At 42.1% G+C, this 25754-nt stretch overlaps 6 protein-coding genes across 8 annotated transcripts; 3 read left to right on the top strand and 3 right to left on the bottom strand.

The window, feature by feature from the left end:
- Positions 1-345: 345 nt before the first annotated feature.
- On the bottom strand, positions 346-2110 carry LOC108044602 (saccharopine dehydrogenase-like oxidoreductase). The gene has a single exon (XM_017123662.2). The coding sequence runs from the start codon at positions 1689-1691 to the stop codon at positions 396-398; it is 1296 nt and encodes a 431-aa protein (XP_016979151.1). The 5' UTR covers positions 1692-2110; the 3' UTR covers positions 346-395.
- A 112-nt stretch (positions 2111-2222) lies between these two features.
- Positions 2223-25057, bottom strand: LOC108044603 (suppressor of lurcher protein 1). Its single transcript, XM_044457317.1, has 7 exons — positions 24904-25057; positions 23606-23774; positions 20682-20905; positions 19561-20148; positions 3379-3798; positions 2759-2960; positions 2223-2693 (listed from the first exon to the last, which is right to left on the bottom strand). The coding sequence occupies exons 1-7, from the start codon at positions 25055-25057 to the stop codon at positions 2369-2371; spliced, it is 2082 nt and encodes a 693-aa protein (XP_044313252.1). The 3' UTR covers positions 2223-2368.
- LOC108044581 lies at positions 3771-13504 on the top strand. The gene is made up of 13 exons (XM_017123633.2): positions 3771-4193; positions 4309-5101; positions 5153-6313; positions 6373-6478; positions 6903-7153; positions 8504-9023; positions 9105-9762; positions 9827-9938; positions 11249-11361; positions 11430-11542; positions 11725-12235; positions 12491-13199; positions 13258-13504. The coding sequence occupies exons 1-13, from the start codon at positions 3842-3844 to the stop codon at positions 13346-13348; spliced, it is 5490 nt and encodes a 1829-aa protein (XP_016979122.2). The 5' UTR covers positions 3771-3841; the 3' UTR covers positions 13349-13504.
- Positions 6913-10119, top strand: LOC108044606 (probable cytochrome P450 9f2). The gene is made up of 4 exons (XM_017123668.2): positions 6913-7153; positions 8504-9023; positions 9105-9762; positions 9827-10119. The coding sequence occupies exons 1-4, from the start codon at positions 6948-6950 to the stop codon at positions 9991-9993; spliced, it is 1551 nt and encodes a 516-aa protein (XP_016979157.2). The 5' UTR covers positions 6913-6947; the 3' UTR covers positions 9994-10119.
- On the top strand, positions 14340-18589 carry LOC108044580 (fatty acyl-CoA reductase wat). Its single transcript, XM_044457319.1, has 5 exons — positions 14340-14512; positions 16183-16295; positions 16787-17297; positions 17356-18064; positions 18413-18589. The coding sequence occupies exons 1-5, from the start codon at positions 14437-14439 to the stop codon at positions 18510-18512; spliced, it is 1509 nt and encodes a 502-aa protein (XP_044313254.1). The 5' UTR covers positions 14340-14436; the 3' UTR covers positions 18513-18589.
- On the bottom strand, positions 21116-23152 carry LOC108038951 (calmodulin). 3 transcript variants are annotated; one of them, XM_044457322.1, is made up of 6 exons: positions 23006-23152; positions 22670-22717; positions 22517-22615; positions 22240-22452; positions 21927-22183; positions 21116-21862 (listed from the first exon to the last, which is right to left on the bottom strand). In XM_044457322.1, exons 3-6 carry the CDS (start codon positions 22556-22558, stop codon positions 21691-21693), a joined length of 684 nt encoding a protein of 227 aa, XP_044313257.1. In that variant the 5' UTR covers positions 22559-22615; positions 22670-22717; positions 23006-23152; the 3' UTR covers positions 21116-21690. The 3 variants fall into 3 exon arrangements, with proteins under 3 accessions (XP_044313257.1, XP_044313255.1, XP_044313256.1); XM_044457320.1 differs by having other exon boundaries at positions 22517-22717; XM_044457321.1 differs by lacking the exon at positions 22670-22717.
- Positions 25058-25754: the final 697 nt, after the last annotated feature.

The raw sequence follows: 25754 nt of genomic DNA, 5'->3' as shown, positions 1-25754 counted from the left end.
AACATATGTATATCTTTTCAAATTGTTGTTTTTTGCTGTCTCTTTTCTGTCACACTTAGTGTATGCAGTATATTTGCGTAAATGATCCTAGGCAAACTTACTGATCAATTTTCGGTAAGATATTACATAACTATTTACTGTTAAGAAAGCCTTCTTATCGGAGTGCTAAATTCGCTATTTCACCCATTTTAAAAAAAGTCTAGTTTTTAAATGACTTAAAAAACGTATTTTCGAAAAATAAGTTCTTATAATTTAAAACACATTAAAATAATACTAAAATTGTTTATAAAAAAAAATTAAAATCGTCATGTTTAAGTTTAGGAAAAACGCTAATCAAAATTTAAATATATGATATAATTTTCTTTTTTATTGGTTTTTGTGTACATTTTTGGGCACTACTTGTTGGCCACGATCTCGAACTTTATGCCGTGCTCGTGCTTCTCCAGTTCGGTAATTAGACTGGTTCCGCGGAAGGCGGCTCCCGGGGACAGGACTCCTCCCGTGCCAGGCATTTTATCGTTTTCGTTAAGGATGGTCTTGGCTGTGGAAAGCAGAGCCACACAGGTGGATCCGTAACCTGGATTGGGACCCGTGATTCTTACTGTCAATGTCTTTGTTGGCGGTGAGCTGTACTGATCTGTGCTTTCGGCCAGCTGCTCAGATTTGGGCCACCCGGTGCCCTTCATGGTCATCCTGAAGAAGGAACGCTCCATTCGGGCCTCGCTGGGACCCTCCCGGGACGCCATGCCACCGGAGAAGACGCCGGGATACTTGATCAGCAGCTGGCGGCCAAAGGAGAACTTGGCCAGAATACCGATTACAGAAGCAAAAAGCACAACAACGCTGGCCGCGAACCAAGAGGGATAAGTCATGTAGGCCTGCATCTGGATGGGACGCTTCTTCTCCTGCTCGTAAAGGAAGCGCTGCGAGCGCATTACCACCGAACGGTCTGTTTCGGGGAACGGCAGGATAACCTTGTTGTCCACCTCGGCGGCACGGGAAAGCGGAGCTCGTGCCTTCAGATCCGGCTGGAACTTGGGCAGGCGCTCGGGAAACAGCTTCCGGCGGATGGCCACCGACTCACTCCGGTTGGCGATGGCGTGAATGGCGCTCTCCCAGGTGCCAGTGTTCAGGGCAGCAGCACCCGTTCCTTTGGTTCCACCCTTGACACCCATGTGGACGAAGTTCTCTACCGAGTTGACCACTCCGTCGAAGTTCTTCTCCAGAAAGGTAACGCCCATGTCGGCGGGAATGGAATCGAATCCGCAGGCGCTTATTACGTACACGCCACGCTCCTTGGCGAGATCATTGTAGCGGAGCTGCATCGTCTCCATGTACTGGGGCTCGCCGCTGACATCGACGTGGTGGGTGCCCGCCTCTAGACAGGCCTTGACCACTTTCTCGCCGAAGAATCTGTACGGTCCCGCCGTATTGACCACAATCCGGCAGCGCTTTGCCATCTCCAGTAGCGACGCCTCATTGTTCACGTCTGCAATGACGATGGGCGTTTGGGAGAGGTCTGTCTTGGACTTTGCACCCATTTCCCGAAGCACCGACTGCAGCTTCTCTTGGTTGCGACCGGCGATGCCCCATTGGAGACCCTTAAGCACGCTCACCGCCTCGAGCACCGTGTACTTTCCGGTAAACCCGGTCGCACCGAAGATGATGGCATCCAGTTTTTTTGTCGCCATTCCAGAGGTCACAATTATGCGCTTATATTTTTTGACTAGAACTGCGTTATCAGCTCCAGAGCCTGAGGTAATTCGGCTGCTTCGGCCGACTGTTAAAATGTTAATAGTGCTAATCGCACAGAATAACAGCTGTATTTATTGCAGATAGTAGCGTCGTGACTCTACAAAACTCAAAAACACAATCTTACAGGTGATGTCCGATTGCAGATAGTAACAAGTGGTTCGTTTACACGTTTGCTATTATTCTAAACTCTTATGAAATTATTGTTCAAAGTAATTATATAGAGGTAGGTTACTCTAAAATTTGATTTTCAAAGGCTTTAAACCCCTATATATTTTCAAATCTTTAAGCTTTTAGTTAATAATAATTCTTTTATTCCGAACTGTCTGGTTTTTAAAGTCTTGCCTACTAACGAATCGATATAATCGATTACTTTTATATCGATTATTTTTGTGTCTTAAGATGTTTATTTGCGCAACTTCAAAATTTTGAATTTTCTAAATTAACTGTGGATGCAATTCTTTCCAAAATAAGATGTAACGATTGGTAACTTTATTTTTAATTCTTATTAAATTAAGCCAGTAATGAAAATATATTCAGTTAAACAGATCTATCGCAAACATCTGAATGTTTTTATGGCAGATATAATACTATGGTTGAGTGTTATTCTTATGTTTTATAAATGCATATACAAAATACAAAAGATAATCTTCGATAAGTTGATAACCGGAAGCGATGGAGCCAGTGAAACGAAGCTTTGCATAGAGGCATTATCTCTCAGATCAACGATGGAGTTATTTACGGGAATGGCTTCGAAAGTGTACAGGGCGCGAAATCCAATAGCTACAAAACGATCATTTGAATGCAAAGTGACGCGAAAAAAACGTCCATCCGAACGCATTTCGAAATCCTGAAGCTTTCCGCAGTATCTGCTGTACTTTCGATCTGTGCTCATGAAATTAGAAAACTCAATGAAGTCGCTGGCGGTCTGGTGGTCACAACTGGATGGTTAATATATAAATACAATAACATAAATATAATAGTGTTGATATACCAAAGATCTTACGTTCCAATGCCTTCGATATCAAAATAGGTGAAGTGCAGTACTACCTTCTCGTCAGTGGCTCCGTAGAAATAATAATTGCACACTACATTTTCCAGATAGTAGCCAGGAAAATTTGGAGAGTGAAAGAGGCCACTTATACGCTCGCTGCTATTGAAGACGAAAGAACAGTCCTCTTGTTGAACGCCGGACATAATTCCATAGTCTTTCAAAATAATATAAATAATATTATATATAAAATCTTTTTTTGCTTTGTTTTGGAGAAAATGAAAATTTATAAAAAAGAATAAAAAATAAATTGTTTAATTATATAGGTCAACTGAAACATTGGTTATAGATAATTACTACTTCTCAATTATAATAGACATTAAAATAAATGTGTTCACTCCTTGATATAGTAAAATAACTTTTTTACAATATATAAACGGGCTTCTAATGCCAGCGGATCTAAGCATATATTTTACAAAAGTAAAAAAGACCTGTCGACGACTATATTTCATTTAATTGCTTTTTTTCTAATACAAATTTCACAAATGTGAAGAAAGTGTAAATTCAGCAAAGCGTGATATGATATATGAGGGTGGAAATAGGATATAACTATAAAAATCAGTGGAAAAACTTACTGGTAAGGAAGCGGTACTCTGCCCGAAATCCGTAGTACTGAACCTTGTTGGTCATGGCGGGTGGATACTTTCCGACAAACTGCAGTTGCAACCGCGGTCCGTTCGACATCAGTGGCTTGGGGAGGAAGGCGCCGCACAGGAGTTCCTGGGTCTCGTAGCGTCCACGCACTTCGGAGACCACATGAAGTGCATCCCCCGGCTGGCACCCCGTAGAATTCTCGTGCTCCGTAGGCACGTTAAAGTCGTGGAATCGAATCTGTACCCGTTCCGGCGGATGGGCTTCGAATTCGTAACGGCATTGGAGGACTCTCGAGCCACCAATTAAAACGCCGCCGAGAGCGTGTTTTGCTAGCAACAGCTGATTCGAGTCGAATGTGCCCGATTTGTTTACTCGTGAGTCAAAGGTCTGCTTGCATTGTTCTGTGAAATAGAAAATGACTTTTAATTCGTAGTGAGTGTGCGTATGTCATTGCCCAAGTTATCGTGGCAGGCCAGATTCCTAACTCGTCTCCTCAGCACAAACATGGTTAGCAAGCGGATGCACAATGAGGACAACAAGTTGGACACCTTCCGTCGGATTTGTGATGAAATAGCCGGCGAGCCAAGCTACCTGAAGAAAGCCGAGAACTTGCAGCGATTCTTCGAACGTGGCAGCAGTGGCAAGGGATTCGAGGGCGACACCCTACTCTGGGTGCAGTTCCTCATCCCGGCGGCCAACCAGCGTGTCTATAATCTGCAAAACAAAGCGCTGATAAAGCTGTTCTCGCGAATTTTCAACGCCAGCCAGCAGCAAATGCATCTGGATTTGGAGCAGGGCAAGTTAGAGTCCTTACCATGTATAATAATTCTTAAACATTGGGGGAATTCGTTCTGTGCCTGTGCCCAAAAAACCATTTTAAAAAACATTAGCTAATTTTTGGTTGCTTGTAGATGGAGACGTTTCGGAAACGCTGCGCAAGCACTTTGCTGCTTCCAGGAAACTGAAGCCCCAAGCGGAAAGCAAACTCTACCTGCAGGAGGTGGAGCAGCTGCTTCTCAAGTTGGTGGAGCGCACCAAGGAGGATGAGCAGATCGAGTTACTGCAAGAGCTATGCACGAAGGCCACCGACCTGGATCTGCGCACATTTATCCGATTGGTGAAGCACGACCTTCGGATCAATGCGCGAGCCAGACACATTCTGGATGCCTTTGGTTCTGAAGCCTATCCCGCTTATCAATCTTCCCGCGATTTGGTGGCAATTGTGCAACAGTTCGCCGGCAAGGAGAACAAAAAGAACGCAATCAGCACGGTTAAGAAGGCTAAGAAAACAAACTTGAGCGGAATTCAGGTAATGACTCCTATATCGCCTATGCTGGCCAGTGCCTGCAAATCCGTTGAAGAAGCCTTTAAGAAGAGCCCCGCCGGACTGTATAGCGAAATCAAATACGACGGAGAGCGAGTTCAAATCCACAAGCAGGGAGACGATTTCAAGTTCTTCAGCCGCAATCTGAAGCCAGTTGTGGAGCATAAGATAAGAGCTCTAAAAGAATACATACCACGAGCCTTTCCAGGAGGCGGGGAAATGATTCTGGACTCGGAGATCATACTGGTCGACACTGACACGGGAGCACTGCTGCCCTTTGGCTCATTGGGTGCCCATAAGAAACAAACTTTTGCCAATGCTGCAGTGTGCCTTTTCGTCTTTGATTGCATTCTATACGATGGCGAGGATTTAACTCAGCTGTGAGTAGTAGCCACATTGCCTGTTTTCTAAAATTATCGTTTATCTTCTAGGCCATTCCGAAAGCGCCGTGAGATCCTCGAGCAGAATATTAAGCCCATTAAGTCGCACGTACAGCTTTCCGAGTCGGAATTTCTCAAGACCAAGAAGGAACTGGCTATGATGACGGCCAAAGTATTGCACGCCAATCTAGAGGGAGTGGTGCTGAAGAGTCCAAGCAGCACCTATCAGCCCGGCAAGCGAAACTGGTTGAAGGTCAAGAAGGATTACCTTTTCGAAGGCAAGATGGCTGATACAGCGGACTTGGTTGTCCTGGGTGCATGGTACGGATCTGGAAAAAAGGGTGGCGTGCTCAGTATTTTTCTCATGGGCTGCTACGATGCAATGGGTCGTATGTGGAAGACAGTGACCAAAGTGCATTCTGGCTTGGACGATGCCACCAACTCGGAAGTACACGAATCCCTTATCAAGCTAACCGAACGTGTCGATGCTAACGATATTCCTAATTGGCTTCTATGCAGTAAGTCCTTAGTGCCAGATGTTTTAGCAAAAGATCCGCTAAAAATGCCTGTGTGGGAGATTACGGGCGCGGAGTTCACCAAGTCCGAGGCTCATTCGGCATCTGGCATCTCGATTCGGTTCCCCAGGATTACCCGTCTGCGCAGCGATAAGACGGCGAAAGAGGCAAATGATCTGGCTCATTTGGAAGATCTGTTTGATGCCTCAAAGAAGAATGTGAACGTCGATCTGCTCTTGGCCAATTGTGGAAATGAAGAAGAAGCGCTGAATGTTGAAAAGACGCCACAAAAAGAGAAAAAATTAAGTGACAGTAGAACAAGTAGCATTAAGAAATTAAAAAGGTCAAAAACAGGTTCGGATGATGAGGCAGTTCCGCCGGTGAGCAAACGCAAGGAGCAAAAAGTGGATCGGAGCTTGTCGCCATCTCAAAAGGGGATGAAGGAGTTTTTCAAGCCCATTAAAGAGCTGAAATCAGAAGTTAAAAAGGAAACCAAAATGGAGGAAAAAATGTTAAATCCATTAAGTTCAAAAATCAAGTTATTCGCAGGGTTAATAGCTCACTTTACAACGGAAAAAGATTTAAGCAAACTAAGGGAACAATTTGCGCAGTATGGAGGAACTTGTACAACGGATACCCGAAAAGCTAATCTGGTGTTTTATAATAATAATGGGGAATTGGACCTGGAGAAGCTTAGGTAAAGTTTAATAATTTTTGAAATTTATATATTTTATTAAATTGCTTTAATTTTTTTAGACCTCTCTATCGACGCGGCGTCCGCCATTTAAATGTTACCTGGCTTCAAACATCTATTGAGACTCAGAGTCTGCAGCCTTTTCCTCTTCATGCCTTGATTTTAAAATGATGAGCCCCTGCCTCAGATATTTATACTCCTAAATGTTTGATTATACTGATTATACATATTCAAATAAAAAACAATTATATTATCATGTGCGGTATACTACGCGGCAAAGCGAATACAAGTTGTTTGTTGATATTTTTTTCAGAGCGCGCTATCTATCCAAACATCTCTCTGAGACCCAGAGTCGGCAGCCTAATCCAATAAATGCCATGATTTTGAAATGCTGCGCTTGTCTAAACCATTTATAGTCAAAAGAACATACTTGATTAAACCGAGTATACATATATATGTATATTATAGACAACAAGTATTTTATCAAATGCCGCTTACATACATCTGTATCTAGCGGCAGAACCTAAAGCTTTAAACGAAAGCTCTGCGTAGTGAAAACAAAACGCTCCCAGTTTATTTTTGGCGTATTTAGTTAACTTCTGGACGCTGGGATCGCCAAACGAATCGCTCCTCCATCATGCTGTGGGAATTTCTGGCACTCTTTGCGATCGGCTTGGTCCTATTCTATCGCTGGGCGACCGCGAACAATGGCTTCTTCAAGGATCGGGACATTCCCTACGAGAAGCCGCTCTTGTATTTTGGCAACATGGTCGATATGTTTTTAAAAAGGAAATCCATGTTTGACATAGTCTGCGGTCTATACGAAAAAGGCGGCAGTAGCAAGTGAGTTGATTTCATTGAAACGAATTAAAAACATTAAGTGCATTAAGTAGTTTACTATTTTAAACTCGTTTCACTATGGAGGTACAACATTCCATTGACAACCGTAGTTGTGAAGGTCACGCAATCGGTGATCTATACATATGTACTTACGTATATGGTGGGTGCGGCTGCGTTTGAGTAATTATTGAATATCAAATTGTCAAACCCTCTCCAACCAATTGTGTAATTGAATATTCATCTCAAACATATGCGAATATTGCTATCATTTTATCCTTTGATTACTGTTGCGAATTGCTTTGTTATGTTTATCTGTAGAGTTTATTTTAATCTTATCGATTATACGACAGCTTTAAATGTTGTTTGTTACGGAGGGCACTCGCTGTGCCCATATTTAGATAGGACAAATACATAATTGATAAGGCGCCACTCTAAACGACTGCTTTGATGATAACGCAATTATCTTTTTACCATTTTTATATAAAAGTTATTATACCCGTTATTCGTAGAGTATTATTATTATTATTATTCGTGCAAAAGTATGTAACAGGTAGAAGGAAGCGTTTCCGACCCTATAAAGTATATATATTCTTGTTCAGGATCACTAGCCGAGTCGATCTAGCCATGTCCGTCTGTCCGTCTGTCTATCTGTCCGTATGAACGCTGAGATCTCGGAAACTATAAAAGCTAGAAGATTGGCATTTTGCACGTAGATTTTCGGAGTTCCTACGCAGCGCAAGTTTGTTTCAAAATGGTGCCACGCCCCCTCTGACGCCCACAAGCCACAAGCTGTGGCCACAGTTTTGATGCTATTATGAAAATTTAAATTGATATGTATATGTCAATACCTATCGATTGGCCTAATAAAAGTTTGCCACGCCCACTCTAACGCCCAAAAACCCATTAAACGCTTAAGCCTGTCTAGCGCCTACATTTCCGCCTTTCATGACCCATGGTACCAATGTCTTGGGGTAGATGGCGCAATACAAAAGCGCCATCAACGGCCTCCACGTGGTGTTCCCTGGGTACCGTTTTAACATAAAAATCGGGAGCTAATTCGAGCGGCGAAAAACATACAAGAAGGCATATTTATATTAAGTTGTTTAGCTGAGTAACGGGTATCTAATAGTCGAGGCACTCGACTATAGCGTTACCTCTTGTTTTTAAAGTTATTTTATGTATTTTATTCAAGGCTTGCTTTACATTGTAAAAACAAATTTATTTTTTCGGCTATCGTTTAATTTGTGTTATCTTTCTCTAATCTTTTTTAATGCAAAAATTCTTTCTAGATTTATAATTCACTGACTCACTAAATGCTTATCGGTCATTAACATATATTTCATTTATTTTTAGATTTTTTGGTATCTTTGAGCAGCGACAACCACTATTGATGGTACGCGACCCAGATCTTATTAAGCAGATAGCCATAAAGGACTTTGACCACTTTATTAATCATCGAAACGTGTTCGCCACCAGCAGCGATGATGATCCGCATGACATGAGCAATCTCTTTGGAAGCTCCTTGTTCTCCATGCGAGATGCCCGGTGGAAGGATATGCGAAGCACTCTCAGCCCGGCCTTTACTGGCAGCAAGATGCGTCAGATGTTCCAGCTGATGAACCAGGTGGCTAAGGAGGCCGTGGACTGTCTTAAGAAAGAGCAGTCGTCTGTTCAGGAGTCAGATCTGGACATGAAGGACTACTGTACACGATTCACGAACGATGTTATCGCCTCGACGGCCTTTGGGTTGAATGTTAATTCTTTCAAGGATCGGGAGAATACCTTTTATCAGATGGGCAAAAAGTTGACAACATTTTCTTTCCTTCAGAACCTAAAGTTCCTGTTGTTTTTCGCATTGAAGAGTTTGAACAAGGTTGGTGAAATGTTTTGATCTATCCGAAGATATTGATCAAAAGGGGGATACATATCTTATTATATGTTTACTTCTATTCAGATCGTGAAAGTTGAAATCTTTGATAAAAAGAGCACTCAATATTTCGTGCGTCTGGTGCTTGATGCCATGAAGTACCGACAGGAGCACAACATCATCCGTCCCGACATGATCAACATGCTGATGGAGGCCCGCGGTCTGCTCCAGACGGAGAAGGCCAAGACGTCAGCCGTTCGCGAGTGGAGCGATCGCGACATTGTCGCCCAGTGCTTTGTGTTTTTCTTTGCTGGATTCGAGACTTCAGCTGTGCTGATGTGCTTCACCGCACACGAATTGATGGAGAACCAGGATGTGCAGCAGAAGCTGTACGAGGAGGTGCAACAAGTGGACTCGGAGTTGGAGGGCAAGGAGCTGACCTATGAGGTCATCATGGGTATGAAGTATCTGGATCAGGTCGTTTCAGAGGTCCTGCGAAAATGGCCGCCAGCAATTGCCGTTGACCGAGAGTGCAACAAGGATATAACTTATGAAGCGGATGGCCAGAAAGTGGAAATTAAAAAGGGAGATGTCCTCTGGCTGCCCACTTGTGGCTTCCATCGTGACCCCAAATATTTTGAGAATCCCAAGAAGTTTGATCCGGAACGTTTCAGCGAAGAGAACAAGGATACAATTCAACCATTTACATATTTTCCCTTTGGACTGGGTCAACGAAACTGCATCGGTAATATGATCTACTGGTTAATATTGCCAAACCTTGCTTGACAATAAAACATCTGTTTTTTTAGCTTCCCGATTCGCTCTTCTCGAGGCAAAAGCTGTCATCTACTATCTTCTGAAGAACTTCCGCTTTGCTCCCGCTCCAAAATCCTGCATTCCACTAGAGCTTGCCAGTTCCGGGTTTCAATTGGCGCCAAAATCAGGATTTTGGATCAAATTCATTCAGCGAAACTAATCTTAAACAGATAAGAAAATGTATTTATTTATTTTGTTAACTGTTTTGTATTACATGATTTGACATTATTATCATTTAAAAATATTTGTAATTGCTTTTCTTAAATTAAAAATCCTTTAGCCTACAGCTTTTTATCGAACTATTAAATGGCTTTAAGGGCCTTGAGTTCATTCAATATTTAATATGAAGAGCTCTTAAAGGCTTAAATATTGTCATCATTATACCCTTGCAGAGGGTATTATAATTTTGGTCAAAAGTGTGCAACGCAGTAATGGAGACATCTCCTACCCTATAAAGTATATATATTCTTGATCAGGATCACGTCCTGAGTTGATATAAGCATGTCCGTCTGTCTGTCCGTCTGTCTGTCCGTCTGTCTGTCCGTCTGCCTGTCCGTCTGTCTGTCCGTCTGTCTGTCCGTCTGTCTGTCCGTCTGTCTGTCCGTCTGTCTGTCCGTCTGTCTGTCCGTCTGTCTGTCCGTCTGTCTGTCCGTCTGTCTGTCCGTCTGTCTGTCCGTCTGTCTGTCCGTCTGTCTGTCCGTCTGCCTGTCCGTCTGTCTGTCCGTCTGTCTGTTTCTACGCAAACTAGTCTCTCAGTTTTAAAGATATCGAATAGAAACTTTGCACACACCCTTCTTTCCTTTGCACGCAGTATATAAGTCGGAACGGACGATGGAATGGAAATTGTCAGGTCATAAATTCATTTTATTTATAATGCCGGAATACATACAACTTATGTTTGACCATTTATTTTGTATCGCAACACTAAAGTTATTATATACTAAAAACATTACTAAGAAAGGCTAAAGGGTTTCTCAAAACCAGGTTTTAAATCATACGATTAAAAAGCTAATAGTTCAGATAATAGCAAAAGTTAAGAAATTTTAAAGGGCTATTACGTGGCGTTTGTTTTAAAAGTTTTGTTTTAATATTACTTAATGGCAAACACAAAAGAAAGTCGTTTAAAAATGCAATTCCCTATGTATGTAATTTTAAATCATTTATTGACACTATAGAACGGGACTTCGGCAAACAAACACTAATTTTAATTGCAAGTTAATTAATTAAAAACAAATACGTGGCTTACGTTTGGCTGCAGTTATCGAGGCTCCCTGTACGTAAAGTATTCAATTTACAAAGAAATTTATTCTATTTTCTGGTCCCTTTGCATATCGTTGCACTGTTACATAATATGTGGGTTGGTATAAAATGGTATAAATACATATGAATGGAAAAGGGCTACTTATTTGAAAAAGTAAGTCCGACGAGCCAGTGTCATTTTCGAAGCACAAAATGGAGAGTGAAATTTTAAGTTTTTATAAGGACAAAACAGTTTTCATAACCGGAGGCACAGGATTTCTAGGCAAAGGTTCGCCACATATCAAAAATCATTGTCAACAAAAGGATAATAGCAATGTTTTGTCCCACAAATTACAGTGATCATAGAAAAGCTATTGCGGGTAACCGATGTGGAACGTATATATTTCCTGGTTAGAACTAAGCGAGGAGAGGGAGTGAAAGAACGATTTGAGACTTGGAAAAAGGATCAGGTGAGTGCAAGTGAAGGCTTTGTTCCATGTCTTATAATATCGAGCTGAAAAATGTAATCTGGAATAAAACTTTTTTTAATCGAGTAAGAAATTCTTAATGAATCTGTCCGAAAATCGTAGAGTTTGGCAGCAACTTGAATTACAGCAACTGAAGGCAACACTACTTAAATTTGTCTGTGCAGATCTTTAAGGTACTGCTCGAGGACAGGCCGCAGGCAATGGAGCATGTTACTCCCATTGCGGGGGACTGCAGTGAGGTGGACTTGGGCATCAGCGAGGGGGATCGGAGGATCCTCACCACGGAGGTTCAGGTGATCATTCATGGAGCCGCTTCAGTTAGATTCATGGAGCCACTGCAGGATGCGTTGAACATCAACACGCGGTCAGTGCGTCTGATGGTCCAGCTGGCAAAGGAAATGCGTCGCCTGGAGGCCTTTCTCCACATTTCCACGGCGTTCTCCAACTGTGTGGTTACCCACACCCAAGAGCGTTTCTATCCGGAGCACTTGACCTGTTCCTCAGACAAGGTTCTCGAGCTGAACGAATCCCTCAGCACCGAGTTGGTCAACAAGATGGCACCAGCCTTACTTGGTCGATTCCCAAACACCTACACCTACACCAAGGCTCTGGGAGAGCAGGTGATTCAGGAGGAGGCGGCTGACCTTCCAGTCGGTATTTTCCGACCAGCCATTAGTACGTACCTATGTCATTGCTTTTGTGAAAACTTACTTATTCTACAGTTGAAATGAATTGTATTTTACGAAGTCTAAATTAGGATATTCAACATGATTGAAGAAATCCGTCTCACCAGTCTTAATCTGAGTATTACCGATCTCAAAAATAACATTCTTTTCGGTATTAAGAACTCCCGTTCATAAACAAATCATTAGTTTTTTAGTCATCATTTTTAGTAGGACATTTTTTAAACCCGACCTTTTTAACTTGCAGTTTTTTCCATCTTCAAGGAGCCATTGCCAGGTTGGGTTGATGGATTGCAGGGGATAGGAGGCATGATTTATGGATCTGCGTACGGAATTCTGCATTTGGTACTTATTAATGGTAAAGCAAACGCTTCAATAGTTCCGGCCGACTACTGCGTCAACGTGGCCATCGCTACACCTGTTCAGATAGCAAAGAAAGCCAGTCAAGCTAAAAAGAGCGTTCCTCCCATTTTCACTTTCGCACCCTGCCAATCGAATGAAATTACCTATAACGAAATTATAGAACAATGCTACATAAATGCAATGCCCGTACCAAATACCAAGATGATTTGGTACCCATTTACCCATAGGACCAATTGTCCCTGGCTCTTTAGCGTTGGGATTTACCTCTACCACATGCTGCCCGCCCTCCTGCTCGATACGGTCCTACGACTGAAAGGTAAAAAACCAGTCATGATAAAAACCTATCACAAGGTCCACGAAGGTGTGAGACTTTTGTATCACTTTAGCAAACAATCCTTTACCATGGAGACGAATAATACCGACCAGCTGTGGCAGTCGATGACGCCAACGGATAAGAAAATCTTTCACTTCGATATGGTCAACCTAAGCTGGGTTGATTATTTCTCGGCCAGCATGTACGGAATGCGACTCTATTTGTTCAAGGATCTCCCGACGCCAGAATCCGTGGCCAAGGGAAAGCGGATTCTCAATAGGTAAGTGGCAATGAATAACCTTCAATATGCTTATTGTAAGACACTTCGGCTTTTGCAGGTATTACCTATGGGACAGAACCATTAAATTCGTACTTTTTGTCCTATTGGGGACCTTTATTTGGTATTTGTTAAAACTAGCATTTAATTAAGGGCTTTACTTTAAATAGAAACGTTGAAAAAGAGATAAATTGTGACCTTTAAACTTTGTAGAAGAAAGTCTTCCTTTAAAAATGAAAAGTGAATATATAAAGTTGTGCTCTAAGTGAATATAAAAAGGAATAAAGCTTACATGTAAAACCAGAAAACCTTTTTTTTTGGGGCCAAGGTTTTGGAAAGGGCAAGTATGCTTAGAAGAAAAGGTTAAAGTCTGCTAATTATGATTAGCGAAATCCTGATTATTTTCGTTTGCTTGTACTGCCGACAATCGCAATATAAATATTCAGGTTTAGGCAACAACAGTGACACTGTTTAATTGTAATCGAAGGGCTTTTTGTTTGTGCATGTATTACGTAATCTTCTACTATATGATTACGTTGTAATGAATATAATTAACTCGTCTGCATTCCGATTTCCTGTATAAATTAGGCAGTCACACGGCCACTCATTATCTGAACACATTCATTAGACTTGGACAGCACTCACTGTCCAAACACTCACCCCATGGGTGCGGACACTCGGTTTAAATTACGTATACCTATTCTGACCAACTACCGAGTTTCACACTTTCCCTGAGTTGCACTTTACCTCTGGCATTCCCGGTAAGAGGCCAAAGCAACAGCGTTTTCCAATTAGCCAAATGGATGGATCACAGGGCGCCACGCCACTTGACACATGGGCAGAAATCCTCTGCACCACAAGGTTCCAATTTCAGTATAGGAAAGGCAGAGCTAATTGTTTACAAAGCAGGTCAGTCACAATGCTCATGCTTTAATGGACCATGCTTAAATCGGCGTATACGTAATACTCGAATGCAGCAACTTGGGGAATACAGCTTTTACGGGAAAGTAAATTTTTACGACGCGAAATTTACGATTCCATCTATCTTCGGATCTGTGCAAATGATTTTTTGCGATTAGTGTTCGGGTATAAATAACGGCTAAAAGCACAGAACAACTCTCGTATTTAATCATCAGTCGCGTCGTCGCCGTTCTACGTCGGTCATCTAATATCGGATAAGTGAACCAGGATTTCCAGTATATATGTGTTCAATAAGATTCGAGACATAAGCCCACCGAAAATGGCAACGGAAGTGCAATCATTTTACAAAGACAAAATAGTCTTTCTAACAGGCGGCAGTGGATTCCTGGGAAAAGGTATTCCGAGTTACATTTGCTGACTATAAATAAAAAGTTTTTCAAGTTTATTCCCAATGCATTATGAACCACGAACCAAAAATAATCGGCATTGGATTTGGATTGGATTGGATTTTGGGGTTTAAAGTGGTTGTTATTTTTAAAGCCAGTGGCGTGCTTGGTTTTATTAAGAGATGTTCAAAATAATTCCATGATTTTTATGTTACTAAGACTTTAGTTATTTCTCTGATCTGTCCGTATGATTCTGTAGTATGGGTCTCTCGCCTGGAGTCCCAATAAGCAATACATATTGACCGCATTGAATCAGTTAAAAACAAGAAAGGAAAGCTAACTTCGGGCGGAGCCGAAGTTGATATACCCTTGCAGAATACTCTGTAAATTATATTCTCCAAAATTATTCATATGATGCATTCTTAATACTCATAAAAAATCCCAACTTTCTAACTTTAAAAACACAAAAGTTATGGCATTTCCGATCAATCAGTTATATGGCAGCTATAGAATATAGTCGGCCGATCCTTATGAAATTCGGTAGGTCGGATTGATTGGCCAAATATAAAACCCATAGGAAATCCCAGCTTCCTAACTTTACAAACACCAAAGTTATGGCATTTCCGATCAATCAGTTATATGGCAGCTATAGAATATAGTCGGCCGATCCTTATGAAATTTGGTAGGTCGGATTGATTGGCCAAATATAAAACTCATAGGAAATCCCAGCTTCCTAACTTTGCAAACACAAAAGTTATGGCATTTCCGATCAATCAGTTATATGGCAGCTATAGGATATAGTCGGCCGATCCTTATGAAATTTGGTAGGTCGGATTGATTGGCCAAATATAAAACCCATAGTAAATCCCAGCTTCCTAACTTTACAAACACCAAAGTAATGGCATTTCCGATTAATCAGTTATATGGCAGCTATAGGATATAGTCGGCCGATCCCGGCCGTTCCGACTTATATACTGCGTGCAAAGGAAAGAAGGGTGTGTGCAAAGTTTCAATTCGATAGCTTTAAAACTGAGAGACTAGTTTGCGTAGAAACAGACAGACGGACAGACGGACAGACGGACAGACAGACGGACAGACGGACAGACGGACAGACGGACAGACGGACAGACGGACATGGCTATATCAACTCAGGAGGTGATCCTGATCAAGAATATATATACTTTATATGGTCGGAGATGTCTCCTTCACTGCGTTGCACACTTTTGACCAAAATTATAATACCCTCTGCAAGGGTATAAAAAAGGCCGATCTCTTTTTTTTTAACGGCACCTAAACTGGGATGCAAGTCTTATCTTACCTTCTTATTCTAATAGAGTAGTGTTAATTAATTTACCCTCCCTAGCCAACCGTAAAACTATGCTTGTTACTTGTTATATTCGTCCAAATTAATTCTTAAAATGACTTGCATGATACTTTCAGAGTATTATTATCTGACTACAATTTATATATTTTCTATAATCTCATATCTCTGCCGCTCTTAAAAAGAATATTAACTACTTATTAGGACTAAATTAGGCCATGCCTTTTTCTCCGGACTTTTACATATATTTTCATATCTCGCGTCTATCTTCATATATAACATGGATTTGCTTAACCGGCTGCCACGGTTATATATTAGTTCAAGTTCGAAATTAAGTTCAAGTTCATTGCCTTTTCAGTGACCATTGAGAAGCTACTCCGCACCACGGAGGTGAGGCGCATCTATGTGCTGCTCCGCTCCAAGCGCGGCCAGGAAATGCAGGAGCGATGCGCCGCCTGGGAAAAAGAGCCTGTGAGTGATTTTTATTTCGCCAAACATAAAGGTTTTAATTCAAGAATTGGCCTTCTTCGAATTTTAAACATTAATTAAAGTTTGTAGAGATTTTTCGGAGCATTGCTTTTAAAAACGGTAAAACAAGTTACATTTTGATTTAGCAGATCAATTTTTATACTCGTTTTACAATTTATGTTCCTTATATCAGTTTCTATTGCTTTCAAATGTTGATTTTATTTAAATTCTTTGACAGCCGTTTTAGAAAAAAATACAAATGTTGTCTAATAAAAGGTATGGGATCTGAGCTATTGGTATTCTTTCTTCTATAACTTCGTTAAATCAAATCTTTAAATTGCTTGGAAACAGAGGCCAAGTAGTTGCACTTTGCCATGTTGATAAAGAATTTTGGAAACTAGAATCCGTTCGCCTGACTTTAAAGTTCAAAAATGATCAAAAATGACATTTTCGCACTTGGAGGTTCCTAATTGATTAAAATTTAACCATGACAGGTCTTTGTTAACCTAATGAAAATAAATCCAGACGCGTTGAAGCGGGTGGTGCCCCTTGGCGGCGACTGTCAGGAACCGGATCTTGGGCTGAGCATTCCCGATCGCCAGGTATTGGTGGATGAGGTGCAGATTGTGCTCCACAGTGCAGCCACGGTGCGGTTTGTGGAGCCGTTGCACATCGCTTTGGACGTCAATACACGGGCCACTCGGCTCATGATTCAACTGGCGAAGGAGATGCCCCGCCTGGAGGCCTTTGTCCATGTGTCCACCGCGTTCTCCAACTGCGTGCTGGAGCACATCAGCGAGCGCTTCTATCCGGAGAACTTGACCTGCCCCGCCAACAAGGTCCTGGAGTTGCACGACAGCATTTCTCCAGAGCTTTTGGACAAAATGACACCGGCATTGCTGGGCAGGTTCCCTAATACCTACACCTACACCAAGGCTCTGGCCGAGCAGCTGGTGCAGCAGGAGTCGGGCGATCTGCCGCTCTGCATCTTTCGTCCTGGCGTCAGTAGGTGAAGGTCGTTTGGGTCGTCGGGGCTCCACTAATCCGTGTGCATATCCCCCAGTAATTGCCAGCTACAGGGAGCCCATGAACGGCTGGATCGACAACCTGTACGGACCCATTGCCGTTCTCTACGGGGCAGCCATCGGCGTACTGCGCATCACGCGGCTGAACTTGAAGGCCGACGCCGGAATCGTTCCGGTGGACTACTGCGTCAACATGTTGATCGCCTGCGCGTGGCACACGGCCCGGGAAAGCAGGATTAAACTGCCCCCGGAGCCACCCATCTACAACTTTACGCCCCCCAAGGACAACTTGATCACCTGGGGCGGATTCCGGGACAAGGCGGCGCTGCTGAGGTACAACTTCCCACTGACCCAGATGATGTGGATTCCCTTCCTGCACTGCACCACCACGCCCTGGGTGTTTCGGTTCCTGGCCTGCTTCTACCACCTGCTGCCCGGCTATGCCATCGACCTGGTGCTCCGTCTGCGAGGTCGCAAGCCGCGGATGATCAAGCTGTACGACAAGATACACAAAAATATCGACATTCTGGTCCCCTTTGTGGACACGTCCTGGCAGTTCGACACGCATAACACCCACCAGCTGTGGAGCCGTATGTCTGCCGAGGATCAGAAGCTCTACGACTTTGACTTGGGCAGTGTCGACTGGGACGATTACTTCCTGCAGGCACTGGGCGGAGTTCGTCTTTACCTCGGCAAGGAGAAACCGGGACCTGAGAGTTTGAAAAGGGGCCGAAAGATCTACAGAAGGTGAGTTGGAGACTTTATAGTTTTCAATATATTTATATCACGTCCTTCTGCTATAAATCTACTTGCTTGAAACCATATTCTTTAGCTTAAAGAGGAACGATAGCTTCGTTCTTTTTGTCACTACTTAAAGAAGCTATTCATTTATTTATAATTAAGTGGTGTGATTATAAACTATACCTTTTTGAGGTATTTTCATTTTTAAAAACTATATATTATATATATAGAAGATAAATAATTTTCATTATTGATTAAACTCGGAAAAAAAAGTATAGTGGCAAAGGGTATACACACTTCGGTTTACTGAAGGCTTATTGTTTCTCGATGGAATTCTATAGTTATATTTCACAGGTTTCAACTTCTCCATCGGATCCTGAAGTTGGCTCTTTGCAGCGGTGCTGCTGCCCTTCTGTGGTCCATATTTAAACGCCTCTTCAGCCTGTTTATATAAGCGAACTCACACGGGCACACACAAGGGAAGTACGTTGATTGTTTGTAGTTTAATAAATATTTTGGCTAATGTGAAAAGCGCTAGACTCACTGGTGGGCAAAGGGGAACAGGATGCCGCCGATTGGTGGACGTAAAGACACCAGAGACTAAGTTTAATGAAGACCGATGCGAAGACCGCCATTTGAACGGGACAACAGTTGGCAGCAGACTGAGCCATACCCGAGGCATTAAACCATTTACATGGCCGAATACTCAGGCCCGGGCCCTGTGAATTGGCCACATCCGTTTCCGCCTCGGAATCCGGACCAAGCGAGACCAAGGCAGACGGAAGCTGTCGAGCGTCGCTCCGCGCGAGAAACTAGTTCTGCTGCCATTTTCCATCGATTAACTTAATTTGATTGGGTCGTGGGCCTTTCAAAAGGGGCAGGATTGAGGGAGGGCACTAACAAAAATTATTATGAATGGTTCATTATGAAGAGCAAAATTGTCGAGTGAAATGTCGATTAAATGTATATATTTTTAATAATTTATATAATAATAAAATGTAGTCTTTTAGTCAAATTCTAGTCTTTTCATAAATTTTCAAAAATGTATAATTATAAATACATATTATTATAAAGATATACATTTAATCGATAATTTACTCCTGAGATGAACAACACTTTGAATTTCATTTGTGGTACCATTTCTTTAAAGTTAAAATTAAGTTTCTTGTGCTCTAGTGAAACAATTTCGGTCATGAAGGGCTTATTTTACTGGTAATGAGGGCTCTTCACCTTTCCCATACATATGGTAAATAAATACATTTTCTTAGTTAGTTTTTGGATTTAAATGATAGATCATAAAATGTTGAGAACGGAGAGGCATTATGTTCAATGACTTTGCAATTGAATACACTGATTTAACATTTTTAACCATATACTTTAGTTAGATAACTAAAGGCTCTGGTATACAAATGTTTAGCCCAATTTCTCTTAGTGCATGGCGAAGAGTGAGCCATGGAATTAAGTCGCTGAATCTAAGGCTAATTTATGGGGCGCCAACTCACCAAATGAACGTGCGGGCTTCGACAGCTCCGCTTCCGTCGGCAGACTGTTGGCCTTGGCGGCGAGGGGCAGCTGCTGCTGGAGCTTCTCCGGCCTAACCGCCACACTGGCTGCCTCCAAAACGGCCGAAGGAGGGGGCGGGGGTGAGGTTTCCGGCAGTACCAGCTCATTCTGCACGAACTTGTACTTGCCCCGGAATCCTTTGGCCGTGCGATTGGAGCTGGCGTTGAACTCGAGCAGCAGATCGGGGCCACTGCTCACCAGCCGGCGGGTGGGACGGGTCGAGCAGAGCACGTCGATGACTGAGCTCATGTGGGCGGACTCGGCGTCGAACAGAGTAAGTGCATCCAACTGGCATCCGCCGCTGGCCACCGGCGGCAGCTCCAGTTCCTCGAACAGGATCTCCACGTGGGTGTCCGGCCGACCGATGAACTTGTAGGCACACTTGATGTGCGCCGGATAGTGGGCGGGGAACTGGGGCGAGTGGAAGTAGCCTTGGCCCACGCTGCCCTCCTCGCCGGACAAACTGGCGAAGAAGTAGAAGTCGCAGAAGCTGTGCGGCACCAAGCGCCCATCGGTGCGAAAGTTTTCTAAGGCGAATTTGATCATTAAATTATTATCATTAAGTCATATGTATTTTATTAAATTAATGCAATATTTGAGTGCTCAGAATGTAAAATGTTTTCTAAAGAAATGAGCGCAAACATAAAGTTATTTCATACATGTCCTTCTTAAAAATGTTTTAATTTTCTAATAAAGCATTTTGAAAACTTTGTAAAGCCGAATTGTATTCCTCTTAAAAAACATTAGAGAGTTATATTCTCTTTAAATGCTGAATTTGGGTTTTGTCTTGACCATAATTAAAAATACAAAACTAAGCTCAACATTTTTTATTAATTATAATTCACACCATGTATATTTAAGTCTCATTTATAAGTTTTATTTTTGGCATATGAATCACTGGCGATTGAAAATACATTTGAGTTTGAATTTAAATTTGGTTTTTTTAATTAATTTAAAATATTGTAATATTAAAAGAACAACTTGAAGACTATTACAAGACTAGTAGGATGGAAAACTTAAAATCTAACGATTTTTTTGTTGTGCAATAAAGTGAACTCACCCCGCTTCAGAAATCGATAGCTGGCGGTTAGGGTCAAGTTCCAGCTGGCCAAGTCGGTGGGCGGCTGCTGGAAGCGGAGGCGCAGCCCGAGCAATCGACCCGCGCTATAAATAGGCGTGGCACTGCGGTTCCGGCTGTGCTGGCAGAAGGTGTCCGCCGCCAGCGTCGCGTTCTCGATGACGGGCTCCCGCAAAAAGGGAAAGACGTCCACGCTGTCCAAGCAGCTGTCACGAAATTGCATTTGATGAGGTAAAAACGGAACAGAGAGAGGAATTTCGCAGGCCGCCTGCATTGGCCAGGCCAGATGCGTAATGATGTCTAAAATTTATTGGCCGATACTTTTGGGGCTGGCTCGTTGGTCAGCCAGCTAGCCGGCCTATAAATATCCGCTCGCCAACCAGCAATTGGCCATTAAGAAATAATTCCCAACGCTCTGTTGGTTCTTCACGATTTATTTTGATAAAAAGTCGAACAAAAGTTGGCGTTAAGGCTAATACAGTTGCCAATAGCTAAGAAGCTTTAAGTAATTTGCAACAAATTAACAAGGAGCCTATCAATTTAAAAACTTAAATACAAATTAATTAAAATAAAATGTACGCCAAAGGTTAGCCTCTGAAATGCAACAAAATAAAAACAATATATATAGCCAATAAACTAAAGTTTGGATACAACTTGAAAAATTTACCCGCAGACTAATTACGTATAAATATACAAATTTCTTTAAATAAATTAAAAAGCCATTTTTTTGTTAAATAACTAAGTAAGAAAGTACTGTGAATTAAGAAACCCCAAAGGAGTATTATTATAACATTTAATGGGATAATAATTTCTACAGGAATAAATAATGTTTTTTTTCGTTTTCAGGGAAACAAGCTTTCAGTTCATTGGCTAAGGGTAGTTAATTTACAAATACCTCATTTAAAGTAAACGCTTTTATAAATTTCAAGTTTTTAAATTTAACGAAAATATATAAAAATTCCTTCAACCAATTTAGTGTACTCCACGTCAGTTATTCCCCTTTTCGCTTGCGCATTCCGCTTAGCATGCGACAGAAGGCCGGATAATCAATCATAGGCGGCTCCTCCAAGGACTTGGGTTTGGCCATCGGCGCATGGCTAAGGGCCTCCTTGGCCTCGTTAAGGGTCATTTTGTCGCCATAGTTGGTCAGCTCTTCATAGATTCTGGGAAGTGTTGGTATAAAGTGGTCAATGGTTGTTCTAGCCATGTTTTTCGAGTGGCACCCACTTGCGTTCTTCGATCATGCCCGTGCCGTGGTCATCCCACTTGCTCCATGCCTCGAGCAGCACATCCTCGGGATCCAGTTCCTGGGTACGTCGGCTCATCAGCCGCACAAAGGCCTCGTAGTCGAGCGGTTCCTTGGCCTCCTGCATCATCTGCTCCATCAGCTGCTCGTTTGGCTCGTTTCCCAAGGCTGTGTATGTGAACCGCAGATCCTCCTTCGAGATCAGTCCATCGCAATCCGTGTCGAAGAGTGAGAAGACCTTCGGATATGCCACGGAGGAATCAATCTCTGCCAGTCAACACTCTATACACTTACTTCTTTCAGCTCCGCCAGTTTGGCAATGTCCAGTTCATGGGGCGCCACATGGTCATCGGCACTCATCTCCTCCGGCAACGTGTAATGGCCACTGGACTCCGGCAGCTTCAGCGTGGGATTGAAAATCTCATTGATCACGGCCATGGCCTCCGAATCCGCCAGGTGCGAAGGTGGTTGTGACTGCTTGCGGGCGGAACTGGTGCGACGTCGACGCTGGATTGGAAATCAGGTTGCTCTCATTTACGGACAGTTTTTCACAAAAACATTTTTCACTCACACGCTCCAGATCCTCTAAGGAAACCGATGGATCCATGGACATTTTGAACGCGTTTTGGTTTAGATTCGTCACAAACCTGCTTTGCAGGCGTTACACCAACTTTGATAAAATTAATTAGTTTTATTAGTTCTCTCTCTCACTCAGAGAAAATACCTTATTTATACTATTTCAAAAATTCACATATTTTAGTTTCTGCGAATCCTTTGCCATCAGAATTTAAAAATTTAAAAAAGGTAATTCTTAGGCTTAAGCTACCCTTAATCCATTTTTTATTTTGGTTTAATAAAATTTTTAATTTAGAAAAGAAAATCTGAGATTTTGCTAGAATTTTGATTTCTCCTTTAAAATAATAAGGTAAAAGTATCTAATTTATTTAAATTTTTTGAATTTATGAAAAAATGGTTATTTTAAGTGATATTTTCTCTGAATTTGATCAAATGTTCTCCGGCGATTTAAGCGCGATTTTCGAGCGGTTGAAGAGCGATTTACCAGCGGTTCAACTGCGGTTTCTTTCCGACTTCGAACACTGACACTTTAAACCACCGACTAGGACGATCGAATTGCGTGCGATTTCCCAACGACTCGTACGCGTTTTCCCAGCGACTGATCCACCCTAAATATTACTCATACGTTCGGCGGCACACTCGGTCCAAGCTCCACTGAAATGTGCTTGGCCAGTGCTCTCCAATTTTATTGACAAATCGATTCCGAAATATTGTGTGCGTTATTTTTATGGCGCAAATGTGGATGCATACAATTTTGCATAAATTGACACAAATTTGCGGGATTTATATAAATAACCAGGCGTGCCGGCGACCACGGCTCCACCAAAACGGACCGCCCACATGGCCTTCGCAAGGTATTTTAATTACATTGCCGTTGCGGTGGGGATTTGGCTTCAGCCCCATTCCCCTTTTGGCCACGGCATTTCCTCGACGGACGCCAGCCTTATCCATCGACGGATTCGATTTTGATGGCTGTCGCAGGCAGCTGTCCGCCGATTCGAGATCCAATCGGCCCCAGTCCCCGTTTCCCGTCCCCCACACCGATCACGGATCCCGGAATTTCGCCGGAAGCATGGCCACTCACCCGGGGCGCAGCTGCAACTGCTCGAGCCGAAAGGCCACCAGCTCGTCATCCATGCCGGCAATGAAGATCATCAGGCAGTTGTTCTTGGCGCCCAGCGCCTGGCTGGCATTAATGGCCAACCTGCCCCATTGAGTGGCATTCCGCTCGTTAAAATGTAGGCAGGAACAATCTGAAAAGAAAGGAATAATTCATGATAAAATAATTTAACCTTTTCAATTTAAATTTATTTAAAATCAAGATGGAAAAAGAGAATGTTCAATACTTATCAATTAGTATAAAAAGAAGTGTATTAAAACTTAAAGAAAATTTACTTGAAAAAAAAGCTGACACTTAAATTAAACAAGTATTTCAATTTTTAAAAGTTTTAACATAAAATGGATTGTAATATTAGATATAAAATAAATATAAATATAATCTTCATAAAATATAAAATAATATTTATTTATTCCAAATAAGTAATACGTTTCTTAATGTATTAAAGAACAAGAAAGGAAAGCTAACTTCGGGCGGAGCCGAAGTTGATATACCCTTGCAGAATATTCTATAAATTATATTCTCCAAAATTATTCATATGATGCATTCTTAATACTTAAAAAAAGTCCCAACTTCCTAACTTTAAAAACAACAAAGTTATGTAATTTCCAATCGTTCAGTTATATGGCAGCTATAAGATATAGTCGGCCGATCCTTATGAAATTTGGTAGGTCGGATTGATTAACCAAATATAAAATCCATAGAAGATCCCAGCCTCCTAACTTTACAAACACCAATGTTATGGCATTTCCGATCAATCAGTTATATGGCAGCTATAAGATATAGTCGGCCGATCCTTATGAAATTTGGTAGGTCGGATTGATTAACCAAATATAAAATCCATAGAAGATCCCAACTTCCTAACTTTAAAAACACCAAAGATATGGCATTTCCGATCGTTCAGTTATATGGCAGCTATATGATATAGTGGCCCGATCCGGCTCGTTCCGACTTATATACTACCTGCAATAGAAAGACAACTTTTGGGAAAGTTTCAAGCAGATAGCTTTAAAACTGAGGGACTAGTTTGCGTAGAAACGGACGGACAGACGGACAGACGGACAGACGGACGGAGAGACGGACATGGCTAGATCGACTCTCCTGGTGATGCTGATCAAGAATATATATACTTTATAGGGTCGGAAATGTCTCCTTCACTGCGTTGCAAACTTTTGACTGAAATTATAATACCCTCTGCAAGGGTATAAAAATAATAATGATATCAAAAAAACTATGTAAATTGCACCGGACTTCTTAAAACTCACCAAGCCAGAGTTGCGACTGCTTGCTGGTGGCCACTTGCTGATGCAGTTGCCCATTTCCGGCAGCCATCAGGGCCACGGACACGGCTAATCCCAAAGCCAAAGTTGCGGCCGCCATTGTGAGCGGCCAAAGTGAGACTGTGAAGCCGGATTCCATTATCCTGCCGTCTAGCTGCGGGCTCCGATGTCCGGTTTAAAAATAGCCCGCTCCTCTCATAGAACTGTGCTCCTCCGCCTTTTTTGCTGTCGGGCCATTAAATTTCAGTTGAGGTTTACAGGTGCCGCCATCAGCATCCGCTAGTTTGCTGCCACCTAGTTCCCGCCCTTTTGACCACGTCCAAACACACAAGTTAATACTGTTATTTGCCTGCAGCCATTTGGAGCAGCGTCCTTTGGACTCTGTTTTTGGGTGGCGGTATTTTTAAAATGTGTGTCATGTCGTCTTTTTGTGGGCGACCGGTCGCCAGTTAACAGCTCATTTCGGCCCACTTGAAACCAGTCAATTCATCTAGATTGTCACACTTCGGGGACTGAAACTCAATTAAGTTAACTGCCAATTCAGATGAAAATTGCATTTGAACATCGTTTTGGCACGGCTGAAGGATACTTATTAATATGATACTATTAACGGCAGTGCGGGGAAGATTGAAGGATACCGTATATAAAACACGATGTATAAAATAATATACGAGTATTTTATCTAGGAATTCAGAGGAAAAAATTTTGGTGGTTTTTTTTACCACTAATGTAAAATTAATGTCCTCCGCAGTGGTCGGAAAAAGAATTCAAACTGTATTAAAACCATTTTTTAATTTAATAAATAACCAAAATGAATTCAACAAATTTGAAAAATA

Source organism: Drosophila rhopaloa, unplaced genomic scaffold (genome assembly GCF_018152115.1).
Source record: "Drosophila rhopaloa isolate 14029-0021.01 unplaced genomic scaffold, ASM1815211v1 contig_155, whole genome shotgun sequence".
In the NCBI taxonomy this organism is placed as follows: domain Eukaryota; kingdom Metazoa; phylum Arthropoda; class Insecta; order Diptera; family Drosophilidae; genus Drosophila; species Drosophila rhopaloa.
The sequence above is the reverse complement of the archived record's forward strand: the minus strand, read 5'-3'. Positions and strand labels throughout refer to the sequence as shown.

What these genes read in the sequence shown, in the direction of transcription:
- LOC108044602 (XM_017123662.2), bottom strand. Translation starts at nt 1,691, where the DNA reads ATGGCGACAAAAAAACTGGATGCCATCATCTTCGGTGCGACCGGGTTT.
- LOC108044581 (XM_017123633.2), top strand. Translation starts at nt 3,842, where the DNA reads ATGTCATTGCCCAAGTTATCGTGGCAGGCCAGATTCCTAACTCGTCTC. An exon ending in TTCATGCCTTGATTTTAAAA is followed by an intron (nt 6,479 to 6,902) that starts TGATGAGCCCCT and finishes TGGCGTATTTAG; the next exon opens with TTAACTTCTGGACGCTGGGA. An exon ending in CACAGGATTTCTAGGCAAAG is followed by an intron (nt 11,362 to 11,429) that starts GTTCGCCACATA and finishes CACAAATTACAG; the next exon opens with TGATCATAGAAAAGCTATTG.
- LOC108044606 (XM_017123668.2), top strand. Translation starts at nt 6,948, where the DNA reads ATGCTGTGGGAATTTCTGGCACTCTTTGCGATCGGCTTGGTCCTATTC. An exon ending in CATTGAAGAGTTTGAACAAG is followed by an intron (nt 9,024 to 9,104) that starts GTTGGTGAAATG and finishes ACTTCTATTCAG; the next exon opens with ATCGTGAAAGTTGAAATCTT. An exon ending in GGGTCAACGAAACTGCATCG is followed by an intron (nt 9,763 to 9,826) that starts GTAATATGATCT and finishes CTGTTTTTTTAG; the next exon opens with CTTCCCGATTCGCTCTTCTC.
- LOC108044580 (XM_044457319.1), top strand. Translation starts at nt 14,437, where the DNA reads ATGGCAACGGAAGTGCAATCATTTTACAAAGACAAAATAGTCTTTCTA. An exon ending in CAGTGGATTCCTGGGAAAAG is followed by an intron (nt 14,513 to 16,182) that starts GTATTCCGAGTT and finishes TTGCCTTTTCAG; the next exon opens with TGACCATTGAGAAGCTACTC. An exon ending in CCGCCTGGGAAAAAGAGCCT is followed by an intron (nt 16,296 to 16,786) that starts GTGAGTGATTTT and finishes TAACCATGACAG; the next exon opens with GTCTTTGTTAACCTAATGAA.
- LOC108038951 (XM_044457320.1), bottom strand. Translation starts at nt 22,558, where the DNA reads ATGTCCATGGATCCATCGGTTTCCTTAGAGGATCTGGAGCGT. An exon ending in CCTTAGAGGATCTGGAGCGT is followed by an intron (nt 22,453 to 22,516) that starts GTGAGTGAAAAA and finishes TTTCCAATCCAG; the next exon opens with CGTCGACGTCGCACCAGTTC. An exon ending in GGCATGATCGAAGAACGCAA is followed by an intron (nt 21,863 to 21,926) that starts GTGGGTGCCACT and finishes AACACTTCCCAG; the next exon opens with AATCTATGAAGAGCTGACCA.
- LOC108044603 (XM_044457317.1), bottom strand. Translation starts at nt 25,057, where the DNA reads ATGGAATCCGGCTTCACAGTCTCACTTTGGCCGCTCACAATGGCGGCC. An exon ending in GCAGTCGCAACTCTGGCTTG is followed by an intron (nt 23,775 to 24,903) that starts GTGAGTTTTAAG and finishes CTTTCTTTTCAG; the next exon opens with ATTGTTCCTGCCTACATTTT. An exon ending in GAAGCCCGCACGTTCATTTG is followed by an intron (nt 3,799 to 19,560) that starts GTGAGTTGGCGC and finishes TCTATTTCACAG; the next exon opens with AACAATGCAAGCAGACCTTT.